The sequence below is a fragment of the Balaenoptera musculus genome, chromosome 18, assembly GCF_009873245.2.
Source record: "Balaenoptera musculus isolate JJ_BM4_2016_0621 chromosome 18, mBalMus1.pri.v3, whole genome shotgun sequence".
In the NCBI taxonomy this organism is placed as follows: Eukaryota; Metazoa; Chordata; class Mammalia; order Artiodactyla; family Balaenopteridae; genus Balaenoptera; species Balaenoptera musculus.
The window spans coordinates 18,235,361-18,260,484 of NC_045802.1; the positions used below are offsets into that span (position 1 = coordinate 18,235,361).

Genomic DNA, 25,124 nt, shown 5'->3' on the forward strand with positions numbered 1-25,124 from the left:
AGCAGTTCCCCTACTACATGGAACCAAGAGATATGAAACTATGTGCACAGAAAGACTTGTACAGAAATGTTTGCAGCAGCATTACTCATATTATTCATAATAGCCCCAAAATGGAAATAACCCCAGTATCCATTAGCTGATGAGTAGAAAAACAAAATGTGGTATACCATTGAATACTATTCAGCAATTTAAAAAAATGAAATACTTATACATGCTATAACATGGATAAACCTCAAAAACATTATTCTAAGTGAAAGAATCCAAACAAAAAACTACATATTATACAAGTTCATTTATATGACGTGTCCAGAAAAGGAAAGTCTGTAGAGACAGAAAACAGTAAATGGTTGCCTAGGGCTGGGGGAGAGAGTAGTAGGACTTCTCTGGGTATGGGATTTCTTTTGGGGGTGATAGAAATGTTGTAAAATTAGATTGTGGTGATGCCGACACAACTCTGTGTAAATACTAAAACCATTGAATTGTACACTTAAACAGATAAATTATATTGCATATAAATTATATCTCAATAAAGCTATTAAAAGTGTGAGTCAGTTTTAATTTAAATGTTAAATAAATAATACAGGTAGTGCAGAGATACAGCTAAAATCCTAGAGGTAGTGCACAATTGACTGAAATTTAAGAAAAAGTGATCTAGCTTATGCTTAGTTTCTACAGGTAATGAATATACCAGTGTTTTGGAATTTGAGTTAACACATAAGTTATGTAAAGAGTAAGGATTATAATGATAAATTATCTTGAAATATAGGGTAGGCCTGATATGGGGATAATCATTTCTTTAGTTAATCCCATGTCAGCAATTGGATCATATTGACTAAAGTATTATATTCTAAGGTTACATGTTCAGGGTAGAAATTTTTTTTAATGAATTATAGGAAAAATTTTATGCTGCTGTTTTCTTTTAATTAATAATATAATAGCAACTTCTAGACACTGTCAATAGGTCTGTTACTTGAATACTACTAGGGGAAAACACTAAAATTTATTATATTTAGGGTAAAGGTATTTACCACATTTATTCATTCAGTGAATTATCATTGGGCAACTATAGTGTGCCAAGCTCTGTATACAGGCTGAAATCTATGACTCTTCAACATTTTGCAGTGTAAATATTAGTTTTTCTTTATTATAGATGCCGTACCTCTTTTTCTAAGACTTCTCCATTCACCACATCAGAATGTTTGTGAACAAGCAGTATGGGCTTTGGGAAACATTATAGGTAAGTTGAATTTAGGTTTGAAAAGACTCCAATTAAGTATCTTAATTAACTTTTTTCCTACATTGGCATAGCCATTACACACTATGTTTCCTCTAATTTTAATGTGGGTTGACTACCTTCTTGTTTCATAAATACTAACTTAAGATTGTACCTCTTTGAAATGGATATGCAATTTGCTATCAGGATTGGTAGGTTAAATTTGTGTTCCCCAATCAAAATCTGGAGAAATAGCAACACCTGATGCCCTTGACTAATGGTGAGGAAACATAGAACATCAGTGTCCCAACATGAGCCATTGCATACATTTCAGACTTTCTCATCCTGAATGTAATTTTTTTTTTTAAATACAATTTTCATTTCTGTAGGTGATGGTCCTCAATGTAGAGATTATGTCATATCACTGGGAGTTGTCAAACCTCTTCTGTCCTTCATCAATCCCTCCATTCCCATCACCTTCCTTCGGAACGTCACATGGGTCATTGTCAATCTCTGCAGGAATAAGGATCCCCCACCGCCTATGGAGACAGTTCAGGAGGTAAATGAAGAAATGCAAAGCCCAGATGGTATATTTTCCCTATGTTTATGCTTTAGATTTTCATGCACAGGGAATGAAATAATGTATATACTGATTTCATTGCAGGTATGAGATATTTAAGTAACGTATAATACTTAATTTTGACGCCTGTGAAATAAAAGTTGAGACTCTATGGCACCAGAGTGAATGTCAGTCCACCCTAATTCAAGCAGAAAAATACAAAAGAAGAAAAAAATCTCAGTTTTATTACTACATTGCATTGTTGGTTTAACACTAAAAAAATAAGGGATTGCTACAGATAAAACTGGTCTACTTATATGCAAATGTTCTTGAGTGAATTTGCATTAAGTCCAATTGAAATTTCCCTTGATTCCTGACAAAATTAGTACTCTTAATATGTGGCATGCTTTGTGTTAAATCTGCTAATTAAAGCAAAGTAAAATCTTTGCTATTTACATCTAATTTGTAAATGGATCTGAGTATTTTAAGTTTTAAAAAATCCTATGTAACCTTTAATCACTTGACTGTGCAGAGAAATATTGACTGTGAATCTTTAATCTTCGTAATTGATATCCTTCACAATCTTCTGCCACCTCTTGCCCTTATGGAAGGGGTACTTAGTGATTCTCCCTGCTACTGCCCCCTCCCTCCCAGGTTTAAAAGAAGATCTGTAATGCCTGAATTCAACAAACTTTATACTTTATACTGGTCATAATTTTCTTGACTAAATCTGAGGTCGAAAACTTTAATTTGACTCAAGTAGCTAAATAAAATCTTATTTTTACTTTAAGCAGATAAGTGAGACAATGACAGCAGTTTTAAGAATAGCTTTTTAATTTTTTTTAATAATGCACTAGTTTTTCTTTTTAATATTTATTTTACTTATTTATTTATTTATTTATTTTTGGCTGTGTCGGGTCTTAGTTGCGGCATGCGGGCTCTTCGTTGCAGCACGTGGGCTCTGTAGTTGTGGCGCATGGGCTCAGTAGTTGCAGCGTGCGGGCTTAGTTGCCCTGTGGCATGTGGGATCTTAGTTCCTCGACCAAGGATCGAACCCACGTCCCCTGCATTGGAAGGCGGATTCTTAAAATAGCTATACTACATACTTGCATCTCCATTCTTTCCAGTTGACATATTTCATAAAGAAGGTTATTGAAAACAAATGTTTTTCCTTTAAGGTACATTAATCTCTGCCAGACTTACTTGACTATTTCAATTAGACATCTGAAATATTTTTTTGGTTTTTCAGATTGAATTTATCATATTTTTATTTTCCTAATAGAGATTCAAACAAACTTAATGTTGTTTTTCTTGCCCTGCAAATAGTATTTACTGCTTTTTTTAATCACAGTTATTCATTTTTACAAAGACGTCTTCATCAACTCTAGTATTATTTATTGTTTGTCTTCTTTCCTCAGATTTTGCCAGCATTATGTGTCCTCATATACCATACGGACATAAACGTAAGTAAAGCAGAAGCTTAGATTTGGGATTTTGCTCTGGATGGGACTGAAAGGGTTTTTATTATTATTTTTTAAAAGGCTTATTTATTCTTATGCTTTTAATAAGTGTCAGCATATATCTTATTAAGTTGTCAAGCTTCCACAATGTATGTGGTTTTCAGAAACAGGATTAAAGTTAAATTAAGTTTGTATCTTACGTCATTCAGATAGCAAAAATGCTAACTTTAGAGAAATTATCACATATGTAGTTAATTTAGTTATTTGTATCATAATAGTAGTGTTTTAAAGTATTAATATTTATAAAGTGGTAAAAGCTTTATAAAGCTTCTTCATATTTTTTTAAAATCTCATTTGATTCTTAAAATAGGTAGGCTAGATATTATTGTCCCCATTTTACAGAGTAAGAAACTGGGCCTCAGGGAAACATTAAGTGACTTACCCGAAGCTGCAGAGTTTGTAAGGGTCACAGTCGGTATTTAAAACTGAGATCTTCTGATGACAGATCGTGTTTACTTTCTGTGAAACCACACTAACGCCCATGCTACAACCTTTTGAGATACAATATTGAAGGATATCAAGTATAGTTTTATTTTTATTTTTTTAACATCTTTATTGGAGGATAATTGCTTTACAGTGGTGTGTTAATTTCTGCTTTATAACAAAGTGAATCAGCTATACATATACATATATCCCCATATCGCCTCCCTCTTGCGTCTCCCTCCCACCCTCCCTATCCCACCCCTCTAGGTGGTCACAGAGCACCAAGCTGATCTCCCTGTGCTGTGTGGCTGCTTCCCACTCGCTATCTATTTTACATTTGGTAGTGTATATATGTCAATGCCACTCTCTCACTTCGTAAAAATATGGAACGCTTCACGAATTTGCGTGTCACCCTTGTGCAGGGGCCATGCTAATCTTCTCTGTATCGTTCCAGTTTTAGTATATGTGCTGCTGAAGCGAGCACTCAAGTATAGTTTTAAATGCAAAGGCATCTTTACATGATTTGTTCATTACATGAGATTTAGTTAAGCAATTACTATATATATGCCGGCAAATTTTTTATCAGGCAGTCTGAAAATTCTCCTGAATGTAGCAAGGCTAAAAGTTAAATTCTTCCACAGAGTAAAACAATGGATAAATTTCAGTGAAATTTCAGTGAATTTAGAACTGATTCTAGTGTTGATCTAGCATTAATTTGGCTTCTAATGTTCCAACTAAGATCTCTTTCTGATTTGTTGTATGTTTGTGTTTTTATAATCCTATCTTTGTTTATACACACACACACACACATAATATGTATGTATGTGAGTGTCAGAATTATGTGTGATTTATCATTGGGATGAAGAAAATGCATCTTTGCTAACATTTCTCAAGAGGCAATGTATAGTTCCTGTATAAATATTGAACTGCACATTTCGCTAGTTAATTTTAGGACTTAAAGTTCTTAGGAGGGTGTCTTTTAAAGGTAACTAAAGTAACTTTTTATTTGTGAAGTGTTAGCCTGAACTGTCATAAAAATTAAGTGAAAACTGTTTAGTTATATACTGTCCGGTTTTCAAACTGGATGTAAAAGTGACTTAGCAACAGACGTAAGTTAATAAATATCTTAAAAGAAAGGGGGAGGAGGTAAAATTCTTTTTATAAATGTATTTGTTGTTATTGAATGCTAAATTTAGTCCTAAGCTTTCTGAAAGCCAAAATTAAAAGGCAAATAAGCAAAATATCTGATATTTCCATCAAGACATTTCCCCTAGGACATTATGGAATTGCTTATAGGCAAATAAAAGCTTCCACCACCTATTGGTCTTATTAATTTGAAAGCTAGAGGTATTAAAGTGACGAAGTACTGTAGTTATAAGTATGTTTATCGAGTTTAACAAACACAGATTGTTCCACTTAAGCCAGAATTGCACAGAGAATTGTAGGCACAGAGATGAAGACATAGAGGCCCTGCTCTCTAAGACCTCGACATTAGTAGCAGGTAAAAAGAGTGAATGGAATGAACTTTTGTCAGTTACTTGCTATACTAAATCTGTTTCTATAATCTCCTTTTATCTTACCAGCACCCTTATGAGATAAGTTTTGTTCTCTTATTTTACAAGTAAGGAGATTGAAACTTAGTCAAGTAAAATAACCTAACTAAGGTCATACAGTGCATAAAAGCCATGGCTGAGAATTGAAGCCAAGTCCAAGGCCTATGCTCTTTCATACCATGATCACATAAGCACACAATATGTGTGCAAACAAACAAGAAAGGAAAAGTAAAACAGAGGAATGACCAAAATGCTAGATTTACGGAAGCACATATTCTCTCTGGCAACCAGAAAGCTTCATTGAGGAAGTAACATTTGAAATAAGCATTATAAGGAGATGGTGGTGGAAGTGGTGATAGAAGTGAAAAAGATGATTATGTTAATAGTTAGCATTTATTAAGGGTTTAAAGTGTGCCAGGCACTGTTTTAAGTACTTTTCATATGTTTACTCATTTATTCCTTATAAAAATCCTATGCGATTGGTTACTATAATTATCTCCATCTTACAAACAAGGTAAAAAGAAAACAGATAGTTAAGTAATTTGTCTAAAGTCATACAACTAGGATAAGAAGGATTTTGTCACGTTGAAAAGGTCATTTCAGGTACGTGAGGAGCAATAATAAGGAATCAAGAGAACACATGGAGGGTGTGGAGAATACAGGTGGTTAATAAACCAACACGTTTGCTGGGGAGTTAAGTTTCAGGGTTTTGAATGCTGTTTTAAGGAATTTGGGCTTATGTTGTAATCAGTGCAGAGTCATTGAAGATTTTCAAATAGAGGAGTGATATGCTCGTGTCCGTTATAGTTAGATAACTTGGAAGAGGCAAGGAGGGTCTGGAATGGGGAAAGTTTGAGTGTAGGCTGGCCTATTTTACTATCATAATAGGTTTAAGGAAGTTGATGAAGGTATGAACCCAAAGCAGTAATGGTTAGGAGAGAGAAAGTGAGTTAGAACTTCAAGAGGAAAGGATCAGAGAGAAGGAGAAGTAAAAATTACTTTGGTTTCTAACTTGGCAATCTAAATGGATAATAATGCCATGAACCATCAGGAGTCAAGCAAACGGATGAGACTGGTAGAGGAAGATGATGAGTTTATTGTAGGACAGACACATTCATTCTGATTTATTTGTTGTTCCTCTGTAGTAATGTTTCCAGGAAGGAAAAGGCCATACATCTTTGAGATTTATCAGTACTTAAGAGATTCATGAAAATATGGACATGGAGTAAGATTCAGAAAAAGGGCTAAAAATTGAATTCTGAGGAATTCTCTGCATTTGAGCAGTGGTAACAAGGGAAAAGGAACCAGCCAAGGAGTTTTTTAAAGTAGAGAGACGGAAGCATAAATTGTGAAGCAAAGAGTGGGGAAAAAAATAAGGCAGAGATTTAGCAGGTTCTAGATCATATAGAGTCTTGTATACCACCTTAGGATCCATGTATCCTCTTTATGTAGCTGAGAGGGAGCTACATTATGGATTGATAATTTATACCAATTATGAGTGGAGTGTAGATTTTAGAGGAAAGTGGAGTTGAGAAGACAGATCGGTGTTGATTTTGTGGTATGAATGAGAGAAAATGAGGACCAAAACCAGAGCTTAGACATTAGGAATAAAAAGACAAGGGAGGACTGTAGAAATGTTTAGATGATAAATTTGCTGGGTTTGATATGGGTGGTGAGAGAAGAGAGGAGTCAGGGATAATACCCAACTTTCTAACTTGGGTCTTAGGGTAGGACACAACAGAAAAGAAGAATAGCGGCAAGGGGAGGTATAAAACAGCAGGAAAGACTTCATTTATGAGACAGTCACTAGTGGGACTGCTGGAGAAGCTGCGTTAGGGTGTGGAGAGAATTAGGTGGTTTATGGACATTCATATGCCTTTGTGACGTTAGAAGAAGCACTGAATATTGACCCCCGAGGACTAGAGAAGAAATCTGGACTGATTCAGGTCAGTCTGTGTTCATTTGCTTTCTAGTTATTGTGCTTCTTAAATTTAAGGTGCAATTGCAGTGATTCTGTAGCATTTGGTTTTCCTGTCCTTTTTGAAGTTGTTCATCCATGGCTTGACATGCCCAGATAATTTTGAGTATTATCTAACTTTTGATACAAATCTACTGCTGTTACAAATGAAGTTAATCAGTTGTAGCAGATTGGTTATGTGCGGAGACTTGATGGTTAGTGACACTTGATGATATGTCAGGGGTCCCCGAGGCCACCTTCAGGTTCAGTGATTTGCTAGAAGGAATCACTGAGAAGCTTTTATACTCATGCTTGTAATTTATAGCAAAAGGGTACAGATTTGTTTAGGGAAAACTCAGTCTTTTCCTTCCTGTATAGGGAAAAACCCAGTTCTTCCCTACGGTGCATATCTCTCCTATGTGTCTCCTTCACTACTTGTACAGAACACTTCACTGCTCATACTTCTGGTCACCAAATGTGTTGAGCAGGGCTTGGGGGGAGGGTGCCCCACAACAACAAGTAAGTCTCTGTGACCCACTAGGTGCCCTACAATTTAATTCAGTTCCAGCACTACCCAGAAATAGTGTCAGACCCCACAGGTTAAGGACTCAGTCCCACGTGGTGGCCACCTCTTCCCCCAGCCCACAGGCACACTTCAGATGCCAGTCACAAAGTCACAAGCCCTGTGCTTCTGACCGCCCAGCTATAGATGAGAGGTTTCAAAGACCCCCTCCTTGGGTTCTATTAATTTGCTAGAGCAGCTCAAAGAACTCAGGGAAACAGTTACATTTACTAGTTTATTAAAGGATATGATAAAAGATACAGATGAACAGCCAGATGAAGAGAGACATAGGGCGAGATCTGGGAGGGTCCTATCCCCGTGAAGCTGGGGTATGTCAGCCTCCTGGTGTGGGTGTGTTCGCCAGCCGGGAAGCTTTTCACACCCCCTACTGTTGGGATTTTATGGAGGTTTCCAAATGTAGGCACGATCAGTTGTTAACTCTGCTTCTAGCCCCTCTCCACTCTCTGGAGAGTGAGGAGCAGGGCTGAAATTTCCAAGCTTCTAATCATGGCTCGGTCTTTCTGGTGACCAGCCTTCATCCAGGAGGCCATCCAGAGTTACCTCATTAGAGCAAAAGATGCTCCTAGTGCTCTTATCACTTAGGACATTACAAGGGTGTCAAGGATGGGGTCAAAGACCAGATACTGGAAAAAGAGACGCTCTTAATGTTCTTACCACTTAGGAATTTGTAAGGTTTTAGAGCCCTGTGCTAGAAACTGGGGGCAGAGACTAGTATATTTCTTACCATTTCACAAGATTAAAATCAACAAAGGCTAAAGGTACATAGGGCAGAGTTTAGGAGGACCCAGGTGCAAGTTTCCAGTTGTCCTTTCCCAGTAGATTGGTAAGGACAATACTTTATTCTCCCATCAACCATGTGTGGCGACACATATCAAGTATTACCAACCAGGAAGCTCCTGAACTTTGATGTGTCCAGGGTTTTTACTGGAGAGTCAGTCACATAGGCTGACTGACCTTAACTACTCAGTCTCTATCCCCTCCCAGGAGTCAGACTGATACAGTGTGGCCCAGGGTCTCAGGAATGCCATGTTATTAATAAGCAGGATAATCCCAGGGCTCAGAGGTTATCTTGAAGGAGCTGATCAAGGACCAGTCCTTTCTTTGGAATGTATAGGATTTGAGCACCCTGAGCTTACTCAGTTACCCATTACTGCATATAAGGATAAGTATGCAGTTTTAACTTGGTTCAGCTCTAGTTGTCTCTAAAGCATGTGTGATGTTAACATTCCATAGACATTCTACAGACACCTACTAGGAAATGCTGTACATGTTAATAGCAGTTTTCGGTAAGGGTGCCTAACAGGACATGATTTGTTAGCATATTTACTGGAGGTGGTAAAAATTGGTAAAGCTCTTTGAGCTGAGTATATTATTGTTTGGAGACTTCGGATTGCTAGAGATTTTCCTTTGGTTCGTAAGATACCAGTTTTCAAGAAGTTTGTTCAATACATTGACCCTTTGAGTTGCCTATCTTTTCCATGTGTATATGTGTCTCATACTGTGTGTCTAGAGATCAGCTTTCTAGCAGTCTTCAAGTACATGAAATATTGCTGAAGTAAAAAATTTTAAATGTTTCTAGCCCAGAAAAAAACATAGTGAAAAATAAAGTAGCTCAGGATTGCCAAAGACTTCATTGGCACATGATTAATCTGACTATTAGCTGGAAGGAAAAGAGTTCACTCATTGACTATTAGTGACTGTAAAAGCCAGACATTTTACCATAGAAATCCAGAAAAAGGGAAAAACCAAGAAAAAAGAATATTGGAGGAGGTGTAAAATAGCAGAAGCAGCTCAGATGGGAAAAGGCAGCAAAAGGTAAAATTACAAATGTCAAAGACATTGAGCAGCTGTTAGCCTGATTATGGAGATGAGGAAAGCAAACTGATGAAAATAGAAGAAACTAGAATAGCCTGATAATCTTGTGCTGTGAATTTCAAAGTTTTAAAGCATTTTTAAAATGAGATTTTCAGTGAAGGCCCAATATATTATAAAACAAAATTAAAGAGAGACTAGAAGAGTCTTTACAGCTTCAGGGGGCCTGTGACCTAGCTATAGCTTACTTTCCCCCACCGGCCTTTGAGGTGGTGTCATGAAGATCCAACCAAAAACCGTTAATTGATCTCAGCTTAGAAATCTTAAATATTTCATTTTTCTAGGCTACTGTATATTAGAAAAGAATGGTTTTCTGCTAATAGTAGGGAGGTATAATGGAAAAAAGTTACCTTTCATTTAGCAGCTTCCTAAAACATCACAGGCCAAGGCAACCAAGTATTGTTCTGCACAGTATTCCATTTTGTGGCTGTGGTTTATTCAAACACACTATTTTGGGTAGGCATTTAGGCCATTTCTTGAATTTTGCAAATATGAATAATGTAGCGGGCAGTAATCCTGTGTGTTTTCATATTACTGGAGATATATTTCAGGGTAAATTCCTAGAAGCAGATTGCTAGGTCAAAGAGTGAATGCATTATAATTTTTGTTATACACTGCCAAATTCCCTGCCTTAGGGGCTGTGCCATTTGCATTCCCAGCAGCAACATACAAAAGTGACTTTCTTCATGGCCTTGTCCATGTGTTGTCATTTAAAAATTTTTGCCACTCTATGAGAAACTGTATCTCATTTTTAATATGTGTTTCACTTGTTGTGAGTGAAGTTGACCTTGATTTCATATGTTGAAGAACCATTTTTACATCTTTGCAAATAGCCTGTTCATCTTTATTGCTCATTTTCCATCAGATTTTTGGTCTCTTTTCCTTGGCTTTTAAGAGCTCTTTATGTATTAAGGACATTAACTCTTTATTTGTGAGATATATATATAGTCAAATATTTTCCTAATTTGTCCTTTGGCTTTGATATATTTTGCCATGCAGTTTTCTCCTTTTTATGTAATCAGATTTATCAGTCATTCCTTTTGTTGAATCTAGATTTTTTTCCTGAGTTATAGATGTTTTATTATGTTAAGGAGATATCCATAAAATCCCATTTTGAGTGTTGACATCAAGATGAGTGTTGGAATTTTCAGTGTCTATGGAGATGATTATATGATTTCTCCGTAAGTCTATTAATATGACATATATTGATATTCCTAAAATTGAACCATCCTTGCATTCCGTGAGAAATCCCACTTGATTATCATATATTATTTTCTTAATGTAGTATGGGATCCTTTTCACTAATATTTTATTCAGAATTTTTACATCTCTATTCACATAAGAGATATTGGTCTACAGTTTTTTATGCTATCTTATTCGGTATTAATATTGTATTTTTATTGCATTTTACAAGTTTAGGTATTAACATTATGCTTCATTTGTTTTCTATGCTCTGGAACAATTTATATAGCCTGGGGTCTATCTGATCTTTGAAGATTTGGTAGTTTCCCCCTTGAAACCTTTTGGGTCTTGATACTTGTGTGATTAGTTCCCTGATAATTTTCTCTATTTTGGCTATTGAAATTGGCTTGTTGAAGCTCTCAATTTCTAGTGAGGTTAGTTTTTTGTAAACTACTGTCCAAGGAAATTATTCATTTCATCTAGGTTTTCAATTTTGCTTACATTTAAGTATGCAAAGTAATCTCTTCATGATTTTTTTGTTTTAATTTACTGTTTCAAGAGTTATTTTCTTCATTATTTCTTATTTTGTACATTTGTGCTCCTCCTACCACTTCTCTAATTAACTAGGACTTTTTTTCAGTTTTTTCAAAGAACTAGGGTTCTGATTTTTAATTAGATCTGTGGCTTTTCTGTTCTTTACTTCATTACTTTCTACTTTTGTACTTACTGTTTCTTCTTGCTTTCTTTTGGTTTGCTCTGGTTTTTTTTTTTAATTTATTTATTTTTGGCTGCGTTGGGTCTACATTGCTGCGCACGGGCTTTCTCTAGTTGCGGTGAGGGGGGGCCCCTCTTCCTTGTGGTGCATGGGCTTCTCATTGCAGTGGCTTCTCTTGTTGTGGAGCACGGGCTAGGCGCACGGGCTTCAGTAGTGTGGCTCGCGGGCTCAGTAGTTGTGGCTTGCAGGCTCAGTAGCTGTGGCTCGGGGGCTCTAGAGCTCAGGCTCAGTAGTTGTGGCACACAGGCTTAGTTGTTCTGCCGCATGTGGGATCTTTCTGGCCCAGGGCTTGAACCCGTGTCCCCCGCACTGTGCCACCAGCGAAGTCCCTGCTCTGTTCTTTTTCTAGCTTTTTATTTGGGATCTATTTTCATTCTTTTAAGTTCTGTTGTATACATTTTTAAGGCTATGAACTTGCCTTTGAACACTGCTTTAAGTAAATCCCATAGATTCTGATATGTGGTGTTTTCATTATAATTTTCTAGAAAATTTTTCTGTTTTGTTGTTTTTGTTTTTAATCCGAGTTGTTTAATATAAGGCTCTTAAATTTCCATATGGTATTTTGGTATTTATTAATATCTAATTTTATTGCCTTGTAATAGTTTTATAATATTTCTGCTTATGTAATTGATGGTTTTCTTTGGACCTAATAATATTTTGTGCTCCATATGCAAGTTTATTATCTGTTATCAGGTTTAAATTTCAATGTATATTTATAAAATCTATATCCTCACTTTTTATCTACTTGACTTCTCATACTGACAACAGTGTATGAAAAATCTTTCATCAGTGTATTTTTATTTTTTTCTTGCATCTTTTTAGTTTCTCCTTTGTAGTGGTATTTACAGGGTTACTTAGCGAATAGATGTTTTTAACAGTTACATATTCATTATAAATTGTGGGATATAGCTTTACAAAGTAGCCTTCTTTATTCTTTGTAATACTTTGTAAAATGAATTCTACTGGTCTACTAACAGGATTGCAGTCTCTGCTTTGTTATCATTTACTTGGTGTACCTTTGCTTGTCCCTTTATTTTTAGCCTTTTTGAATGACTGTTTTAGGTGTGTCTCTTGTATACAACATAGAATTGGGTTTTGTTTTAGGAGCCAATTTGAAAATCTTTTTCTTGTTACAGGTGAGTTAAGCCTGTTTCATATTGTTTGATATGCTTGGTTTCAACTCTGTCCTGTTATTTTGTGTTATAATTTCTGTGTGTTTTATTTTCTACTTAGTGTTCTTTCTTCTCTCTTTTAAAAATTTCTTTTGGTATTTAGGAATGTTTATTTTTGTTCTAATGTTACCTTTATACTTATACCTTTATAATGCCTTTTGTTTTTTTACTGTCTGGTTTGATAGGTTTAAATGTATTTTTTGACTCCTGTCTTTACCATACAGCAAGTGATGAGCTTATTTCTGTTTTCTCTTTTCTCTCACCTCATTCTCCCATTTTTGAATCTAGGTTTCTGTCTTTTGCCCAATTTGGGAAGTTTTCCGTCATTATTTCTTCAGATATTTTTTTCAGCTTCACCTCTCTTTCTGGGGCTCTACTGACATAAATGTTATTATATCTTTTGTTATTATCCTACAGTTCCCTAAAGCTCTGTTCATTCTTTGCAATCTTTTTTTTCTTGCCCAATTGGATGATTTGTATTGATCTGTCTTTGAGTTAGTTGATTTTGTTTTTTCTTCTCTCCCTTCTACTGTGGAGTCCTTCCAGTGAGTTTTAAATTTTGGTTACTGAGTTTATTAGTTTTAAAATCCATTTGGTTCTTCTTTATTTTTCCTATTTCTTTGCTGAGACTTACTATATTTCATTTGTTTCAAATGTGTTCATAATTGCATGCTGAAGTGTTTTTATGACAGTTACTTTAAAATCCTGTCAGATAATTCCAATATCTGCGTCATCTCAGTGTTGGCATCTGTTGGCTTTCTTTTCGTTTTTCAGTTGAGGTGATCCTGGTTCTTGATATGATGAGTTATTTTCAGCTGTAGCCTGCATTTTGAGTGTTATGTTATGAGACTCTGATTTCTATTTAAATCTTGCTACCTGTTACTGCCAGACTTGGTAGTAGACAAGCTTCACTCACACACACAGCATCTGTAGACACCCTCCAGCAAGGAGGCTTTCCTTGTGGGGGTAGGATGGTACATGGGTGGAGTTCTCAGGCATACCTTCTGTCCTCCCATTTGTCAAGTGCAATATTTCAATTTTTCTGGAACATATAACATTTAAATTATTCTTCCACTCTTATCTTCACATTTGTGTTAGTCTTTGATCTACAGTGAAATATTTCTTCAGTTATCTCTTAGTTGAATGAAGCTCATCCTCTGGTAAAGGTGTCAGCAAATTTTTCTATAGAAGACAGATAGTAAATCTTGTAGGCTTTCTGAGCCACATGGTCGCTGCCCCACTAAAGTGGAGTGGTTTTACTAGGATGTGTTACCTTTAAGCTCTTCATTCTGCTCTTCTCTGAAGTCTCACATAGCCTTAGGGCAGGAGGTCCAGACAAAAGGTAGAATTTAGTTTTTTCTCTTCTTACAGGTAATTTGAAATTTGTAGCATTCTCAGACTCCTAGTAATGTTGAAGGTGCAGGCTATATGTGGTTTTATTTGCTCTTGTTAATCCATATACTTTTTTGAAGGTTACATGGAGAGATTTGAATTCAGGTGGCTGCTGTTATTTTAGAGCATCAAATGTCTTTAATTTGAATATTCTAATAGGAAACATCTCTGGATTTCACATGAGATCAGGCCTGTGCTTACATTCCTCTGTGAAGACACCAAGGAAAACCACATATAAGCTCTTTGACTTTGAATGAGTCAACAAACCTGAGCTTGTTTTTTATTATTTGCAAAATTAGATGGGTGTAAGGCAGGGTTTATACTGTATGCTCTTCAATTGGGACATTTTTCAAGAAATTTACAAATAATTAATTGTTTCCCCAAAGTTAAAATGCCAAGCCATTTCTTTTATGTTTACTTTAATAGTCTGAAAAATTACGTTGCTCAACATGTTTGAAAACTACTAACATGGATAAATGATCTCTTTGGGCTCTTCTAAACTGGAAGCAGCATGATATATTGGTCTCATTCTATGTATAAAGTGTTTCCTTGTGATTATTGGGTATTTAGTTTGTGGGGGCAGGGAGAATTACTTTTCTGCCTGTTTTTAAATTTATCTACCTAATATATAGATACGGAAGTTAAGGTAGAAGTTGTCCCAGACTTGTGTGTCTCCCTTCCGTGGAGAGTGGCCTGAGGTGGCCGTTGAGAGAGTTTCATCCACTACGTAGTCGATGTGTCAGCTTAGCAGATACTTTTGCTACCAAGCTAAAACAAAATTCAGTTACTGTTTATGTCACCATTCCATAAGTGTGTTATGTATCTCAAACATTCAAACAAATACATTAAGTGGTAATTCTTTTTTATTTCCTGAAGATTCTTGTGGATACTGTTTGGGCACTGTCATACCTGACAGATGGAGGTAATGAGCAGATACAGATGGTTATTGATTCAGGGGTTGTGCCATTTCTTGTGCCCCTTCTGAGCCACCAGGAAGTGAAAGTTCAAGTAAGTACTTAAACATTTTTTCTTACTTGTGTAAAGTTTGTATTTGCTATAACTAGTTAACTTGTACAACCAGGCTTCAGTTCTGTCTATATGCACATTTCTTCAATATTTCTTGTGCTATTTTACTGAATCTGCTTTTGTTGATTTTCTAAATCTTCATCTCATCCAGATTCTTGCTGAGTTGCAGACTCATATAGCCAATTGTCCTTGAGTCCTTAGACATATCCTCTAAGAACTCCATTATCATTTCAACCAGACAAAAATGAACATACCATCTTCTCCCACAAACCTGCTCCTCTTCCTATATCCCCTTGCAGTGGACAGCATAGTCCAAGCTAGAAACCTTGATATTCCCTCCTCTTTGTCTCCCCTCCATTACAAAACCCTGTCAATCCTTATTATATAGCTTTCAAATCTGTTTTCTCCTGTATCTAGAGCCACTGATTTAGTCAAGATTTATTTCTTTCCTCTGGGTAATTGCAACAGCTTCCAAACTGCATTTTCTCCTCTCCCTCTCGTTTCTTCTCCTCACTCTAATTAGGGATACATGGCTGATAGATCTGTTCATTCCGACTTTCTGCCAAAGTGACTTTCTAGATAGAAAATGTGTGCCTGTTAGAGGCCTTATTAAAATCTTTCTGTGGTGCCAATTTAGTAATAGGTAAAAATAGCTGTTAAAAAAGGACCTTTACAATTTTTATTTTAATATTTTTTCCAACTATTTTCCACACAATTTTTCTATATAGTTCCAGTTTTCATAAGACTATTGTTTAACGTTCAAAACTACTTCCCAGTTCCGTGAAATGATTTGTGTAAGAATGCAGTAAATTTTAATCATTCATCCTTTGCATTTTTACATTTTCTCAGGATTATAAAGAACATAGTATCAGTTTCATCATAAACAAATTTATAGAAAACATTTTATCCCCACCCCAGACAGCAGCACTCAGAGCGGTTGGCAACATAGTGACAGGTACCGACGAGCAGACCCAGGTTGTTCTCAACTGCGATGTCCTGTCACACTTCCCAAATCTCTTATCACACCCAAAAGAGAAGATAAATAAGGTAAGGCGTATAACAGCCTTGTCAGTGCATTTCTTTCTCTTTGTATATCTCAATTTTGACTGCCTTCTTGTTTCTGTTTCTGTTCCTGTTTGCTTGTGATTCTCTTCAAAACCACTCTAGTTAAGATGAGAATTATTTCAAATCACCTCTGCAGTTATTTTGTTTCAGTTTTTAATTGCTTGCTATTAAGTGCTGCCATGATCATCACAGAATAAAATTATTTTTATATTAACCAATGTTTTTATTTCAATAGATTGAGCAGTAGCAAATTAGTAGCCACTAGATGAGAGTACATATAAAATTTTCCATTGGGTGGCCGGTATCTTTTTTTTTTTTTTTTTGCTGGTGTGTTTTATAAACAAATAGATCATAATTTAATCTCCCTATGAAATTAGACTGAACGAAAAACTGCAGTGCCTAAATTAAAGGATCATTAAAATTGCTTTTTTTTTAAAAAAAGATTTTAAGCTTAAGATACAATCTTACTGTTAAATATGTGCTTAAGTACTCTAGTCTTCATGTCTGGCTTATTTCATATTGCATGTTTTCAAGGTTCATCCATGTTGGAGCATGTATCAGAACTTCATTCCTTTTTATGGCTGAATAAATATTCCATTGTGCCTATATACCATATTTTGTTTATTCGTCCATTTGTTGATGGATACTTGGATTATTTCTACCTTTTGGCTACTATGAATAATAATGCTGCTAGGAACATTGGTTTGAGTCCCTGCTTTTAGTTCCTTTGGGTATATATCTATGAGTAGAATTGTCAAGTCATATGGTAATTGCATGTTCAAGTTTTTGAGGAACCACCAAGCTCTCTTCCATAGGAGCTGCACCATTTTACATTCCTACAAGCAATGTTATGAGGGATCCAGTTCCTTTTTTTAATTATTATTATAGCCACCCAGTACTGTGAAGTGGGGTCTCATGATTTTGATTTGCATTTAATTTAATACAGTTTTATCTGCCTGAAATGCCACTATCCCTCAAACTAACAAAACTGATCATTTCTTCTTTGTCATAATTATATTTATATAGTTGCATGACTATAATTTGACAGGTTGGATTCTTTTTAATATTTATTATTTATTCATTCATTCATTCATTTGTCGGCTCTGGGTCCCAGTTGTGGTGTGCGGAATCTGAGTTCCCTGACCAGGGATTGGAACCCAGGCCACGGCAAGTGAAAGCGCCGAATCCTAATCACTAGACCACCAGGGTACTCTCCTACAATCTTTTAATTGTAGAGGAGGAAGAAGATACGCATTTGACACTAAACTTATAATAAACCTATTTGTTCATGACATAAATCATTTAAGGTGACAGTAAAATTTGTTATATAGACCATCCTAGACTAGTTAGAAGCTTAAGTTCTAAATATATCTTGCAAGTAAAAATTTTTTTTAATTATTTATTTTCTTTATATTTTTGGCTGCACTGGGTCTTAGTTGTGGCGCGTGGGATCTTTGTTGAGGCCTGCGGATCTTCCGTTGGGGCGCTCTGGCTTCTCTCTAGTTGTGGCATGCAGGTTTTCTCTCTCTAGTTGTGGTGCGCAGGTTTTCTCTCTCTAGTTGTGGCGCGCAGGTGTCAGAGCATGTAGGCTCTGTAGTTTTGCAGCACGCGTGCTCTCTCGTCGTTGAGGCGCGCGAGCTCAGTAGTTGCGGCGTGTGGGCTTAGTTGCCCCGTGGCATTTGGGATCTTCCCAGACCAGGGATTGGACCCACGTCCCCTGCATTGGAAGACAGATTCTTTACCACTTGTCCACCAGGGAAGTCCCTGCAAGTAAATATTTTTACAATAAAAATAATTCACCTTCTTAGAGTATTTTTAAAAACACAAAGTATTAGGAACTTCAGTCTTCTATTTATTTCTATCATCTGTCTTTTAGAGGGAGCTCATGCACCAAAATACAGGTCCACGAGTAAAGACTTTTGTCTGTTTTTTTTTCACTGCCATATCACCATCGTCTAAAATAGTGCCTCCGGTATAGTCCTAGGTATCTATATTATTGAAGGTTATGCTAGGTTAATGGGCCCAGATATCATGGATAGAAGTTTCCTTATATGTTTAAAATGGGAGATTCTGTATAACCTAATCACTCTTAGATGCATTTCCCTTAATGCAGCTGAGGTGACTTGTTACTGTATATACAAACTACATTAAAATAAAAATATAGGGCTTCCCTGGTGGCGCAGTGGTTGAGAATCGGCCTGCCAATGCAGGGGACACGGGTTCGAGCCCTGGTCTGGGAAGATCCCACATGCCGCAGAGCAACTAGGCCCGTGAGCCACAATTACTGAGCCTGCACTTCTGGAGCCTGTGCTCCGCAACAAGAGAGGCCCGCGCAACCGCGATTGAAGAGTGGCCCCCGCTTGCCGCAACTGGAGAAAGCCCTCGCACAGAAACTAAGACCCAACACAGCCCTAAATTAATTAATTAAGTAATTTAAAATAAAAATAAAAATATAACACATTAAAGATACAATTTTTCAAATAAAGTTGCCCTTTAGTTTTGTTCAATTACAGGAAGCAGTGTGGTTCCCTTTCCAACATTACAGCAGGCAACCAGCACAAGTTCAAGCTGTAATAGATGCTGATTAAGCCCTATGATTATTCATCAACTTGCCAAGGTCAGTCATTGTTATGAGTTCATCATGTCTGTTAATATTATTATAACCAGACTTTTGACCAAAAAATTCATCTTAACATTTCTTTTTTAACCTTCAGGGGACTTTGGGACACAAAAAGAAGCTGCTTGGGCAATTAGCAACTTAACAATAAGTGGCAGAAAGATCAAGTGAGTTTGGGAAAAAAACTGTTAATAGTTGTTAATACTGGAAAGCATACTACTCTCTTAGGTTTAGGAGTTGTTGATTGTTTATAAGCCCTGTTACTGTGTTCTTTTGGGGGAAAGATAATTATCTAAATAAGAGTATCTCTTCTCTTCTGTTTGTCTAGTTGAGTACCTTGTACAGCAGAATGTAATACCACCATTCTGTAATTTACTGTCCTTAAAGATTCTCAGTTGTTCAGGTGGTTCTAGATGGTCTGAAAAACTTCTGATAATGGCTGGTGATGAAGCAAGCACAATAGCTGAAATAATAGAAGAATGCGGAGGTAAGAGGGTTGATTAAAGAAAAATAGTTGAGCACTGGAACTCTGAAACATTAGTTCCTTTAAAGACAGCTAATTAGAAAGAAAACTTAGGATATATTGCTATTAAATATTAACATCATCCGAGGATGTTGCTATTCTTTGTTTGCTATATTAGTAGTCCCAAGAAGATTTCCAGAAAACAACCGGTTGTGAAAGTCACACCATAACATTCCTAGAGGTTGACAATTCTTTTCAGGAAACACAGATACTCCTCCTGAAGTCACATTGCATAAGGCAAATGAAAAGCTCTGCAAACCACTATAATAGAGAACTTACAGGCTTGGTTTAATTCGGCATTTCTCAAACTCCTTGACAGTAAACACTTGTTTTCATGTTATAACCTATTATCATGTGATTCTGTGGACCTCACTTTGTGAAATACTAGTTCCATATATTGGAATAGGTTATGGAAAGGTTAATGATTTCACAGTCATCTAGATATTTTGTTTCAGTCTTATGATTGCTAGAACTCCATTCTAGGGTTATTACTACAGAATTACTTGAAATTTAATAGAAAGAACTGTGATTTGAAATACTATATCATTATTTTCTCTGGTAATGACAATATGAAGCATATTTTAAATTCTGTTTTTAAAGATGCCTGTTTCAATGTGTACTAATTGCTCAAAACCTTAAATTAACTTATCATAATGTCATTTTTTATTTTATACATTTTGTTGACTATTTGTTTGATTATACTACACCGATTTATGTTTTTAAGAGAAAACAAATGTGATAGCATCATAGAATGTTCAGACTGGAAGTATTTTCTTAATAACAAGAAAGAAAATATTCTGGAGATGTTAAGGAGTTTTGTCCACGGGTCAGGGAAGTAGTTAGTGATAGAACATAATTAAAAAAGCCAGATCTTCTTACTGTACTACTATTAATTCACTGTTTATTTGGTTTTAAGATGTTTTACTTTTTAAATAATTTGAAATGAACACTGTAGTCTGGTTCAGAACAACTTACCCAGAAGAGTTTGAGCTTGTTAACTACTCAGCTTTTTTATCAGATAGTTGCTTCTGTCTATGAGATAAATACTTATAATTAGGATACATATTTACTTATTTTATGATTTTATAAGGCACTCTACATCTATTATCTTTGACACCGTATTTTCCCATTTTTCTGGTTTGAATATTACTATATAAAAATGAAACTATTTCAAAATAACTTAGCTAAAAAGGCATTTCAAGGAAGAATATTTATTACTAAGGATTTTACAGACTTATTATGTACATGATACATGGAGTAAATATATTGGGAATATAAATAAAGGCATTCTATAGTTACTTTTCTGAAAAAATATTTCCCAGATTCACTGTAGCTATAGGACATAAGCACCCTATTCATTTTTTTTTTTTTAAAGAAATTATTTCAGGGACTTCCCTGGTGGTCCAGTGGTTAAGACACTGTGCTTCCACTGCAGGGGACATGGGTTTGATCCCTGGTTGGGGAAGTTCCACATGCCCCATGATGCGGCCAAAAAAAAAAAAGAAATTACTTCAAAATTTAAAGTTTTATCTTATATTTATATCAATCATTAAGTAACATTTGGAAAACAAAGAGAAGGATAAAAATTACTGTATGCAACAGTATGATTATATTAAATGAGTCCTGGCATGGGGGGCAGAGATCTTGGTTCTAGTTCTGTCACTAACTTGCCATGTAACCTGAAATAAATCCCTTTACATCTCTGTGCCACAGCTTCCTCATCTGTCAAATGGGGTATTTAGGTGTTTTTTAAGCTGCCTGGCTCAGGGACCAGGATACTTCTAGGGCTTCTAAAGAGGAAGAAATTAGTGGGATGCTGGCCCTCTAACCAGAGAAGCTCAGGGTTTTATCTGTATTTTAGATGAACTGTCATCTTTGGAGGGTGGTGAGAGGGTGTTCTGAGTTCTTTAGGATTTTCCATGATTACAATGAGCACAGTTTTTATTAGTATGTGCCTAATTATTTTGACTATTTTATTTTTATCAGGTTTGGAGAAAATTGAAGTTTTACAGCAGCATGAAAATGAAGACATATATAAATTAGCATTTGAAATCATAGATCAGTATTTCTCTGGTGATGATGTAAGTATATATTAAAGTATGATGTATCTACATGTACATTAAAATCTATACATAAAGTAAGTTTTCTAAGAATTTTCCATGACTAAATTTATACTGTATTTCTGTCACCTTGTTGCTTTTGTAGTTTGTTAAATGGGAAGAAATGGTAATTATAGAAATGATGTATGTTCAGATAGGTAAAGTAAATCTACAGATACAGGAACTAAAGCATGGGGCAATTTTTAAATGTGTGTTCAATTTTTAATTGTTAGATTTCTTAATAACATTGTTGATTTACTTAAAATATTTTTTAGGTAATAAAAACATTCATATGGAATTCTCTCCTAAGTAAATCAGTTCCGCTTACACTGTAATGTATAGTGTCTTAACATAATAAAGATTTTTTTCTTGCTTATTATAGATTGATGAAGATCCTAGCCTCATTCCTGAAGCAACACAAGGAGGTACTTACAACTTTGACCCAACAGCCAACCTTCAAACAAAAGAATTTAATTTTTAAGTTCAATTGAGTGCAGCATCTTTCCCACATTCAATATGAAGCACCACCAGATGGCTACCAAATGACAAGAACAACAACTACAAAAGGCTCCAAAACATACATGCCTCTTTGTTTTGATGCTTCTAAAGCAAGCCATGTCTCAGTCACTTTGCAGTTGCCAAAAGTCACTATCCACATGGACTGTAAATGCATATGCATGATTTCCTAAACTGTTTTAGAATTCTCCTTAACAATCTCAACTACCCTATTTTTCCCTGTTCCCTGGTGCCACACGCTGACAACCGCAGTCTCCAGTTTAGAATATTCTGTAGTGGTGGCATGTCAGCTGCCCACTTGATATTCCTTTGGAAAATGGTGCGCTATGGATCAAGACACTTTGGTATGACACATACACATGTTGGAAGACTTTAAAGAGGTGCAGTCTGATCTGAGCCTCCATCATTGTCCTCCACAAACATATTTTCATACTCTTTATGTGGAAGAATAGATTTTAAAGTACAAGCCAAATGATTTTCATTGGTGGAACTGACACAAACAAAAAGTAACTTAAAAAAAAGAAACTTGGTTATTGATTAAACAGATAAGTTTTAAAAAACTGTACTTCATCTACCAGTAATTGATGTGTTTATTATCTGCCTCAGAAGCCAGGGTTGGAGGAAGAACTTTAGCTATGGATGGTAATGCTTTCGCCATTATACCTAATTTTTGAGAACAGCAAGCCCTATTTGACCACTCACTTCAGCCTGTGTGTTCCTGCTGTTTTGAAGTAATCAAATGCTGTGCATGGTATTTTACCTGAGCTGCAACCTGTTACGGACTTGAACTTCTGTTTAAGTTGAAAGCAAGAGTCCTTGACTATAAAGAAAAAAATAAATAAAAACAAAAACACAAAATTCTAAAGTACCCATTGGTGATATTAAAAAAGAAAATCTTGCTTTCAGCTTTCAGGAGTTAATATTTTTCGTTTTAAATTGATAATTGGGTATGGTTGACTTATATTGGGTTTAAACTGTGGAGCTTTCATGTTTACTGTAATTTAGTCTTAAAATATTTTTTACTTAGTAACCAGTGCTTTTGATAATGTGGTTGGCAACAAAACAACAACTATTTAGAAGTGTCATAAAACTTCATTCGTTGATTATTGGAAAGTTCATTCAGATCCTACTCTAAAAGCATATTCACATATAAAAAGATTCAGACAAGGATCTGCATAGAGGAATAATCTACAGTTATTTAACATAAACCTGATTTGCAGTGATCTTTAAGTAATTCTGCAAAATCTGGTATTACTATGTAAAGTCATTGCTTTTGGTAAATTGTCTGACCCAGCTATTCATGAAATAATTTGAAATTTTTTAAACTGAATAATTTGTGCTGTCACAGGAATGGTTTTGTTGCTATTGTTTACTGGGTATAATTTCCCAATGCATTGATGTGAAGGGATAGAAAATCTAAACTAATTTAGTTATCAGATGGGGGGGGTTGTGTATTTACTGTGATGAAGATGAGACAGATGCCATCAGAGCTTTGTGAATCAGCGGGGGTGTTTTCACTGATAAACAACACATAGCAGGTGTGCGTTCATTACAAATATATGTATCTGCCAAGGTGGAGCCACTTTAAAGAGTGAGTTTTGTCTTGTATCTAAAGTGGATACAAGAGTATGTTTAAACTGCAAGATTTTTACTTGCTAGAGAATCTGTTTTAATATAGTGGTTTGGCCTCTGATTATTTATAGGTTTTATAAATTTTAGAATCAATTTCTCTTTAAGGTGGCTCAGATTTTTCAACTCTTGTGCACATAAAATTGAGTTGAAGTTCATTGTGCCTTTTTTTCTTTATCCAAATTTTGAGTTAAAGCTTCATATGGTAACTGCATCCTGTTCAGTAGTCTAAATTTCTGAAACTGTGTGGTGTTCACTAAAAGTAGGAATAACAAAGTCAAAGCTAATTAAGGTCACAAACTTCGGTGAAACCCTTGAAGTCCAAATCTTCTCAATATTGTGAATTGTACCCCTTCCAGTTTACTTTCTTCTGGACTCTCCATACTTACTGACAGTTACCTTTTAAATTTTGCACACATTGAGATTAAATTGGGCCTCTACTGTGCCGATTCCTATTTCCTCTTGTGTTTTAAGTGCAAACTAACATAAGTGAACATTAGCATCAAGTAGTGCAGACATAACGTATGCATTGGCTTGATCCAATTTGTTGTGACCTTATCAGTTTGGAAATGGAAATGCAAAATTTCGTAGGTAAAGGAAACTAAGTATATTGCTGCACTTTTAAGTTTTCAAAACAGTGTTGAAAAATTGCATTGTTTTTATTTTTTTTTAACTCAGTTAAAAAAGACTAAAACATTCTTTCAAAAGAGGCATCTAAATGTGTTCCTAATTTTGTATATGGGCTTAGGTTTTGTAACCAATAAAAAAGCTGCTATCAAATATGATAAAACATTGAAGAACTTATTTTTGAAAGTATCTTAATTTCCTTCTGCCTTCATCATCCCATGGTGTTCTCTCTATGTATCTCAGGTTTAAATACCACAACTCATAGAAAGGCCATTTGAGATGATAGTGTAATTATGACTTTCATAAAACAAAAATTCAAGTTTTATTTAAGGCCTGTCTAATCCTTGAAAACAAGAACTTTGGAAGATAGTCATTGAAGTAAGGTTGAGGCTCTAAATGAAATCTTGGATTAATTGAAAGAACAGAGGAGCAGCCAAACTTTAGTATGCAGGTATTTTTACTTTCATATAATGAGACTTCAAAGTATTTTTGAAAGAACTCAGTATATAAGTAAATAAGTTACAATACTCCTATTTAATCTTGCCATAATTTACTTCAGAAGGGTTGTCCTTCTGACGAGATTAATTAATTAATTATTGCGAGTAAAATTTGTGAATGTCAGTTTGTCTTACAGTGATGGTTATGAATTTCTTAACCCTAGTTGAACTGGGGGTTTTAATTAAATCTATTTGGAGAAAGGGAGTATAATTTCTGTACATTAAGCTGTAAGTCTTAAGGCATGTAGGGCCAAGGAGTTCTCTCTTTTACCCACCACTCATGTGTCTAAAGTGTAAAAGGAACTCTTCATATAAATGTTGTAC

The 25,124-nt window shown here is 35.5% G+C and overlaps 1 protein-coding gene and 1 non-coding gene across 2 annotated transcripts in view; one reads left to right on the forward strand and one right to left on the reverse strand.

Annotated features, from left to right (window-relative positions):
* The window catches only part of KPNA3 (karyopherin subunit alpha 3), an 89,869-nt gene extending 65,408 nt beyond the window's left edge, over positions 1–24,461 (forward strand). The window contains 14 exon segments of the mRNA XM_036831133.1: positions 1,151–1,237; positions 1,603–1,772; positions 3,191–3,235; positions 15,078–15,209; positions 16,146–16,274; positions 18,806–18,872; positions 18,875–18,913; positions 19,007–19,076; positions 19,144–19,145; positions 19,238–19,295; positions 19,297–19,334; positions 19,337–19,396; positions 21,419–21,513; positions 21,914–24,461. Coding sequence (XP_036687028.1) covers positions 1,151–1,237; positions 1,603–1,772; positions 3,191–3,235; positions 15,078–15,209; positions 16,146–16,274; positions 18,806–18,872; positions 18,875–18,913; positions 19,007–19,076; positions 19,144–19,145; positions 19,238–19,295; positions 19,297–19,334; positions 19,337–19,396; positions 21,419–21,513; positions 21,914–22,012 — 1,091 coding nt within the window. The 3' untranslated portion in view covers positions 22,013–24,461.
* LOC118884462 lies at positions 4,093–4,199 on the reverse strand. The gene has a single exon (XR_005017295.1). It is a non-coding gene; the product is annotated as a U6 spliceosomal RNA (small nuclear RNA).
* Positions 24,462–25,124: the final 663 nt, after the last annotated feature.